The sequence below is a fragment of the Gymnoscopelus microlampas genome, assembly GCF_963454915.1.
Source record: "Gymnoscopelus microlampas genome assembly, chromosome: 21".
Classification (NCBI taxonomy): Eukaryota; Metazoa; Chordata; class Actinopteri; order Myctophiformes; family Myctophidae; genus Gymnoscopelus; species Gymnoscopelus microlampas.
The window spans coordinates 38,696,173-38,705,496 of NC_139958.1; the positions used below are offsets into that span (position 1 = coordinate 38,696,173).

A 9,324-nucleotide genomic window follows, 5' to 3' on the forward strand; every position below is an offset into this window, starting at 1 on the left:
TCACTAATATGGCTGCAGTATAAGATGGCACCATTTCTCTGTGTCTCATTGGTGGGCTTGTGGACAGCTGGTATAGTTGCCTACCTAGTGACATCAACGACAGGGATTCCAAGCTTCCAGCCTCTCTCTTTCTGGAAAGTTAGCATGCTGAAATAAAAGACATTGTTCTTGCACAAAATAAATAAAGAAGAAAGAAAAGTTTTGAATTCCTGCTTACCGATTTGGTTAGGAGCAGCTTTGAAGATGTGTTGACAATGAGGTGTGTGGTCTACGGCAGGGGTCTCTGCAACGTTTTTCAGGCCAAGGACCCCTTAGCTGAGAGAGAGAGATGAAGCAGAGACGAGATGCGAGGGGTTCAAGTGGTTAATGTAAAAATATAAAAAGTAAAGGTTCTATCACACAAAGATTTGTTGAAAACCCCTCGGGGTCCACAAAGTACTGAACAGAGATGTATGTGTGTGGTCCACAGGAAATGAAGGCAGAGCAGGGATGGCTGCTGTCATCATAAGAGCAGATCATACGTTTGACGGGAAGAAACTGTTTGATCGCGTGGTGAACGATCTGCCAGCCTACGCCCGTCCCATCTTCATACGCATTCAGGTAAGAACTGACAGTCTTTTATTCGTCGTTACTTTTTACCCCTTTTCTGTACGCAATGTAGTCGTTATGCCAATTCATTCCTCCCCACATTTCTCTGTGTTGTGTCCATAAAGGTATGATATAACTAGAGGGCGGATTGCCCCGCCCCCAGCTATTAATTTCTATTAAAGTGCTCAGTGGCGTTTTGAAGCACCAGGAAGTAAGAAATATTGGTTCCTATAGGAACCAGTATGGATCCATTCCATTGGTTCCGTGGGTCGTGACGCGTCGTGAGCATGCGCCACAAACGGGAGATGCACGCGCGCAGAAGCATTTTAAGTGCATTCTCAAGGTTTGACCACCAGGCTTGGCCGCTTCACTGTTCTACCGTGGTTCTGGGGGCTTGGTTGTGTCCCACTGGCTCACCTGCCAGTGAGGAGCCCCCATCGGGAGGATGTCGCGCCCTCCTGCCCAACACTACCTGCTGACAGGTGCCCCCCAGCCCGTACAATTACGTGTCGTGACAAATATCCCCCGCCCGGCTTCCCTCCCCCAAACACGGGCCAATTGTGTTTTCGGACAGACACTCGACAAAGCTGGATGACTCCGTGTTGGTGGGGCAGGTATTTTACCACTGCGCCACTCGAGCTCCCACCCATAGAATACTTAATTTAGTGTCACTATTCTGGGGGCAAACGGCTATTTTCGGAGAGAATTAGTTTTGGCTGAGTTTCCCAGTTCCCAGCTCATCCTTGAGACATCCTAGCCTAATGAAGTGGTCTGGGGTTAGGTGAGACCTGGGTTTCAAGTTTGGAAGCAATGTCACAAGCTTAAAATGACCTTGATACCATTGAAGATGTGCCAGCTGTTAACAGCTGTTGACGGCGTGACACCTCGATCAGTGTCAGTAAACAGTTTGAAGGGATAGTTCACCCCAAAAATTACTTTTTCTATATCGATTAGTCACTCCATGAAGACTTGAACACATGGATATATTTTAGTCTTTGTCGCATTCCTAAGCCAATAATTTGATAACCAGCGGACCGGTAGGCAGCGATTGCGGTAGGAGACGCAAAGTAGACTCTTTGTGTCAATCTTGAACATTTTGTGCAAATCTTTGAATACATATATTGTTTTTAAACAACATTTTTCTTCTGGGGGTCACTGGAACAACATATTTTGATGGGGCTCGTGGCCAAAAACATATAATTTTGGGGGTCCTTGACAAGTTTGATAATATTTAATACTTTTAATATTTCCTCCCAGACCACTGCCGTATCCCCCCTAGCTGCAAATAAATAAATATTATATTTATTATTATTGCTGTTGTTGTTGTTGCTGATGATGGTAAATTGTGTTTCATTGTGTTTCATTGCAGGAATACATGGAGATAACCGGCACTTTCAAGCAACAGAAATTCCAGCTGGTGAAGAGCGGCTTCGACCCGTCCACCATCACGGAGCCGCTGTATTTCTTGGATTCCTCGGAGAAGTGCTACGTTCCGCTCACGCACACCTTGTACCAGAGTATCCTGGCGGGAGACCGGAAGTTGTAATAAACACTTTGACTATGACTATGTCTTAACAAGCGCCCCAACGGGCCGCGGTTCGGGACGCCATGCGTTTCGTAATGGTGACGCTGGTGCTGCCGATGTCGACCGGATGTTTTAAACCGAAAGCAGGTATGTGTCAGGAAGAGGACGTAGTTCGTTTTGGAACTGTGTCCATGTTGCGTTGAACATATTTGTCGACTGTGACAAAAGCCAGTAGCCTTTTAAGCCTGATTTAGTTCCACGCTGATGTCTCGCAACAGAAATAGGCGATCTACAAGCTCACAACGCGTCCTAGCACGGCGCATTGTGAGCTTGTGGATTGCATATTTCCGACGAAGTACAGTTATAAGGGGCCATGTCCACAGAAATGAGTGGAGGAGCGCTTACGATAGCATGTCCATAACGCTCGCACTCAGCGTTTATTGACAGCCGCAACGCTCAAACCGATCAGCCATTGCTGTGCTCGAATGTCCTGTTATGTCAGGGGTTCTCAAACTTTTTCATGTCAAGGACCCCCAAATTGATATGTATTTGGCCGTGGACCCCCATCTGAAAATGTTTTGTGCCAGGGACCCCCAGATTAGATGTATGTAAAAAAAATCTAAATGATTCAAAAGTTTTCTATATTTTTCAGAGTAGCCAATTTTTTAGAGTAGCCAATTGTTTTACCCCTTTTTTCTCCCCAATTTAGTCGTTATGCCAATTGATTCCTCCCCACACACACTTCTGTGTTGTCACTGCTGTTGTATCCTACTGACTCACCTGCCAGTGAGGAGCCCCCACCAGGAGGACCTTGACATGAAAAAGTTTGAGCACCACTGATATAGCAACAATTGTTTTTCAGAAAAATGAAGACATTTGACAATTACAAATAGTCGCTTAAAAATATATATACATTCAAAGATGTGCACAAATTTTCACGATTTTTCAAAAATAGCAGATCTACAAGCTCATAGCGCCGGGCTATGAGCTTGTAGATCTGCTGTTTTTGAATAGCCAAAGAAATGCGTTCCCAGTCTTAATGGGTTAAAGGAGTAGTTCACCCAAAAAATGACTTATTTTCTCTCTATTACACACCACATGAAGCCTTCAATTCGTGGAGATTTGTTAGTTTTTGTCGCATTCCTGAGCCAATAATTTGATGACCAGAGGAGTCTATCCGGTAGGAGACTCAATTGAGTCTTCTACTTTTCGCTAGCCATTTTAACAAAAACATCTCCATGAATTCAAGGCTTTATGGGGTGTGTAATTGAGAGAAAATAAGTAATTTTTTGGCTGAACTACTCCTTTAATATACACTATACTCGTATGATGTGTCAGTGTCCCAGGCAGAAAATGGCAGATAGCGACACGTTGTGAGCTTGTAGATCAGCTATTTCCGGGGAGCGACATCATGTGACAAAGTAATTTATGAATCGGACGTTAATCTCACAGTGCTTGTGAATCTCAGCGCTTGTATGGAATACACTGAGACCAAGTTGGACCTAATAATACCTGGGACTCAATTGTGTATGATTGGGACGACATGGAAATAATGTAGCCTTTGTGTATAAAAGTATATGAAAAAAGATGTATTTTCATATTTTTTCTTAACCCCAGATTGTGAATGGTTTGTTTATGTGACGTTTTATAAATAATGCGACGTTTTTTTTCTACAATATGGCTTGGTGTGTGTGTGTGTGTGTGTGTGTGTGTGTGTGTGTGTGTGTGTGTGTGTGTGTGTGTGTGTGTGTGTGTGTGTGTGTGTGTGTGTGTGTGTGTGTGTGTGTGTGTGTGTGTGTGTGTGTGTGTGTGTGTGTGTGTGTGTGTGTGTGTGTGTGTGTGTGTGTGCGTGCGTGCGTGCGTGCGTGCGTTAGCCTCGTTCCCAGCCTTTTCTCATCTCGCCTGGTAATAACCTAGCAGAGTGTCTAATAGGGCAGTGTTTCTCAAACCTTTACATGTAAAGGGATACAAGAAGAGTGGTCACTAAGGAGGAGTGGACACCTCTATGTAAAATATGCTTTTTTGTCCAAAATGTAAAAAAATGTAATATTTGAAAAATGGCGTTAAGTAATGTAACGCAGTGGATTTCAACCCTTTTCATATCAAAGTCCATTATTTATTCGGCATTTGAGCCACGGACCACCATTTGATGAGATTTAGCCTCTCAGACCCAAGACTTAGAATATTTTGTTGTCGTTGGATAAGATTTTGTCCATAATTCCATGCTGTATTGATGTCGGTACCATAGGAGAGAGATAGCAGGCCGATGTTGATCAAAATAACAATTCTACATTCTTTAATTGTGTAGACTTCTTGTAAATTAAGTAATAACAGATGTTTAACAATCATTTAACTCTTGAGAGTGTAAAATTAACCCCTTCAAGGAACTCTGAGAGTCCCTGAATCCCACTTTGAGAACCACTGTACTGTAATAGGGTATGTATTTCCCCCCGAAAACTATCGTTTTTGATCAATCACAACACTTGTTTCTAGCACAGAGAATGTAATCGTAATTTCCTTGGCCAGTACTTCCGCCAAATTCCAGTACTTCCGTTTACACTCGACCGGCTATACAGGTCTGGCCCGGCGTGGTGTGCGCAGACCTATGCATACATTTCGGGAACATTCAGAGGTGGAAACTTTGTATGGGAATTAACGGGAATATAATGGGTATTAAATGGAAATATATAGCAGATCTACAAGCTCACAACACGCCGCAGTGCAGCGTGTTGTTATAAAAAAGGTTGGGAACCACTCGTACACGGAGCATGGTTGAAATTCAACTACATTTCTATAAAAAATGGGGATATTTTAAACAAAACATGCCCTAGTAGCGTTGCCTTCTTATGAGTATTTCCCCCAAAGAACTAAAGTTTACTACTATAAAGTCAAATGTATTGTTGACATAGGGCAAAATTTCCCACATTCCCGAAAGATTTCCAGAAAGTTTCTGACCCTTTTCCAACACTAGTGCACAATTGCACATAATGTGTAAGTGTAAGCAGATGTTGATACTGTAGATTGTGCTCTTTGCTTAAATCTTTCTTGAACTATGCATGAGCCTTGCACAAATTTGTTATTGCACAACATTGTCAAGTGACGGCATATAAGCATCTCTTAAGGTCTATTTACTGTAGAAGATAACTATACAAAGTTACACGATTCATGTATGATTTTTCTAATAATAAGGTAGATAAAAAAAAAAAGGTTTATGCCGAGTGTTTACCTGTGAAGAATACCGTCCTGGTCATCACTATCGCTTCCTGCAGTCAGACAATAAAGATGAACATATTCAAATATACAAAAGATGTAATCATGTTATAAGTACTGCCTGTCTACTGCCTGTATGCTATGCTAGTCCTTATATTTTGGCATATATTGCATTGGGGAAAATAGCTAAAATAGCAGATCTACAAGCTGATATTGAAGGCCTTCGAAAATTGTAATTACTATTACAATGTTGAGCTACAACACGAAAGTATTATCACATTTGGGGTATTTGTAATTCTGTTAGCAAGTCTTATTTTGATGTTTTTTTCCCATGCAGATGACTAGCATACATTTCTTGGTGAATATGGTAAATGAGCCTATACAATTGTAAGTAATTTAGTTGGCACACATTTCCTATAAATGACTGTCACAGACCTGATTTAAAATCATTCACTGCTGCTCAGTCAAGTGACAGACAGAAAACATTCAATACAGATTTGTTTAGATACACACGTTCAACTATACTCATGGCTTTGTCTGTACTGAGGACATTTCATTCATTATTTGAATATAATATCCAGCCATAGTAAGTACCATAAGACAGGTGAAGTATAGTAAGCACCATAGAAGACAGGTAAGTACCAGAGTAAGCACCATAGAAGACAGGTAAGTACCATAGTAAGCACCAATACGCCATATTAGACAGGATGGCACCATAGGAAGCATCATAGAAGACAGTTATAGTACCATAGAAGACCGGTATAGTACCATAGTAAGTGCCTTAGAAGACAGGGAGGCACCATAGTAAGCACCATAGAAGATGGGAAGCATCATAGATGACAGGGAAGCACTCTCACTTGCCCACACACAGCCTGCCCTTAAAGGCACACAACACAGTCCCATAACAAATCCCCACAATGCATTCCCATATAAAACCAACAACACACACACATTTTTCTCTCTCTCTCTCTCTCTCTCTCTCTCTCTTTCTCACACGCATGCACGCACTCAAACACACGCACGCACGCACACACAGGGACACATGTTAATGTTTAAACACTGGTTGTAAGGGCCAGTATGATTGCTATTGTTGTGTTGCTCCTTTGATTACGTCACTGCAGGGCATGGTCAAGGCCAAGGTTGGCATTCCCTGCTGAAAATCCCCCAGCAAAAAACAGCTTATAATTTTAAGTTGATCTGAGAAAATGTATAAAGATTTTGGTATCTCAAGTTGACTTTCTTTATTCTTTCAGAAACACGGCTTAAAACAAACTGGTCTGAAAAGGTTTAGAACCACTGGTCTAACCGACAGAACACAAACACACCTAGTAAAGAATCATAATCATAAAATCATAAAAAGATCATATTTCTAAATCATCCTGAAGGAGTCAAAGGTCGTTTAAAGACCTTTGGTGTTTCTTATTGTTCTGTTATGTGCCTATCGAGTTGACTCACAGACGGACACACGGACGGACAAACGCAGACGGACGGACAGGAAACCCTTTTAGCATAATGTTCAGTGATTGAAATTAACATGCAAAGACGTTTAGTAAACTGTGTGTGTAACTCAACCTGTGTAAAAAAAAAACTATTCAGTAACAAGTTGGGGGAGGACCCACTAGAACTGCCTTTTCCCCTGTCGTTCCCAAATTCAAGGGACTGCACCTGCATACTCAGCCTACCGCAGCTCTTCTACAGGTGGTCTGTGAGTACTCTACTGTGTAACGTTGGATTTCACCTACTATTACATTTTATATGCACCAGCTCTAAAACACACAGATGTCTGAATTTCTTCAGCATACAGGAGACCATCTTCCGACAGGGGCACTGTTATACATTACTTTTTTGCATTATTTTGCCATTTTTAACCCTAAGCTTAAAGCCTGAGTTATATATATTCAACTGCACACCTGTGTCGCACACCAAAAATAGCCGATCTACAAGCTCACAAGGTGTTGGTTGTCACACTTTTTCATGTCAAGGACCGCAAATTGCATATGTATTTGGCCGCAAACCTGTGTGTGTGTGTGTGTGTGTGTGTGTGTGTGTGTGTGTGTGTGTGTGTGTGTGTGTGTGTGTGTGTGTGTGTGTGTGTGTGTGTGTGTGTGTGTGTGTGTGTGTGTGTGTGTGTGTGTGTGTGTGTGTGTGTGTGTGTGTGTGTGTGTGTGTGTGTGTGTGTGTGTGTGTGTGTGCGTGCGCGCGCGCGCGTGCGTGCGTGCGTAAAGGTCTCTGCTCTACCATGAGTGGGTCAGTGGAGAGAGGGGAGGAGGGCGTGGCCTCTAAAAGCAGCCTGCCTGAACAACATGAGAGGTTTGATAAACATCTATAGTGGACAGTAACTAAGTACATTTACTTGAGTACTTTAGGCCTACTTAAGATAAACATCTATAGTGGACAGTAACAAAGTACATTTACTTGAGTACTGGACTTAAGATAAACATCTATAGTGGACAGTAACAGGGAAAAGTAAATTTACTTAAGTACTGTACTTAAGATAAACATCTATAGTGGACAGTAACATAGTGAAAATAATTATAGTTATTATTATTTTTGGAAACTTTCTTGAACATCTTTTGCTTTTTTATGTAAACATTTTAATAGAGCAATGTATAAAAATGAAAAGAAAATGCACTTTGTAATTTCTACTTTTTAATACTTGAATGTTTTTTAGTATTCCAGCACTTTAACTCAGTACTTCACTATACTATACTTTGACTCAAGCACTGGATTTCTTTGTCCACCACTGAACCTTTATGACTGTGTATCACTGTCATCATCATCATCTTCATCATCATCATCTGTCTCTATTGTGTTGAAGGCCAGTCCATCAGGAGAGACCAGCCAGTAGTGACTCGCTGAGGAGAGGCAGGTCCTTGGATCAACTCGTTAAAACTTGCAACCAGTTGCAGCAGTCTGAATTGACCCGTTGCAGGTTGGTGCAGTTTTGGGATTCTGTTGCAAGTGGTTAATAGCCTGGTAAACGTGACCGGGATGGTTTACCAGGCTATGTGGTTAACGAGTTGCATTGTCTTTGGCAGGGACGTGCTGGCCACTGGGAAATGTGGGACAATTCCAGAAAGGCCTCTCCACATTCCAGGCCGACCAAACGGCAGAAATTAAGTTAAAAAAAATTCTGTGACCTTATGGGCCTCTCTATCTGAGATTCCCAGGCTGAATTAGGGGCCCAGCACGTCCCTGGTCTTTGGTGTGGACTGGGCCTACCGCACCCATTATCATTTGTATTAGCTCTGCAGCTGTTTTGCTTACAAGCCTGGTCATGTTTTTAACCTGAACTAGAAATGAGAATTTGACCCAGGTGAAGTATTTAAGTATCTCAGGGTCTTGTTCACGAGTGTGGGGAGAACGGAGCAGGAGGTGGTTCGGGCATCTATACGGATGCCTCCCGAGCGTCTCCCTAGGGAGATCCTTGCTGCACGACCCACTGGGAAGAGACCCTGGGGCAGACCAAAGATCAGATGGGCGGATTATATCTCCACACTGGCCTGGGAACACCTCGGGATCGCCCAGGAGGAAGTTGCTAATGTTGCTCTGGAAAGGGAAGACTGGAAATCTCGGTTGGAACTGTTACTCCCGCTAGACGATTCCGGATAAGCGGTGGATGGATGGATGGATGCATATTAAACAAACTAAAACCTAGGGTTTAACGGCCCTTTAATTAACTGATAATTGAATTTAGTATGGTGTTGTGGTATGATGAAATTCAAATTAAATCTTACATTACGTACGTTTACGTGCAGTAAATTTGGAAGAGAATAACAATAAAGAAATCAGCAATGACTTGAAACTGACAACTGAGGTCATATCATTTAAGACCAGAGGTTACAGAGCCCCACAGAGCCCCCCCCCCCCCCAAGCTTTAACATATTCCCTGCCAATCACGTAGATTTACGTCAATGCAAATACAATTGTTCACCGCCAATCACGTAAATCTACATAAAAAAAAAACGTAGATTCTTTTTTTCTCCTCACAGAACCAGGAG

The 9,324-nt window shown here is 42.3% G+C and overlaps 1 protein-coding gene across 1 annotated transcript in view; it reads left to right on the forward strand.

Annotated features, from left to right (window-relative positions):
* Positions 1-3,793, forward strand: part of slc27a6 (solute carrier family 27 member 6) — a 38,039-nt gene extending 34,246 nt beyond the window's left edge. The window contains exons 10-11 of the mRNA XM_084046598.1: positions 470-600; positions 1,958-3,793. Of these exons, the coding sequence (XP_083902724.1) occupies positions 470-600; positions 1,958-2,134 (308 nt within the window). The 3' untranslated portion in view covers positions 2,135-3,793. The remainder of the gene's footprint in view (positions 1-469; positions 601-1,957) is intronic.
* The last annotated feature ends 5,531 nt before the right edge of the window (positions 3,794-9,324 follow it).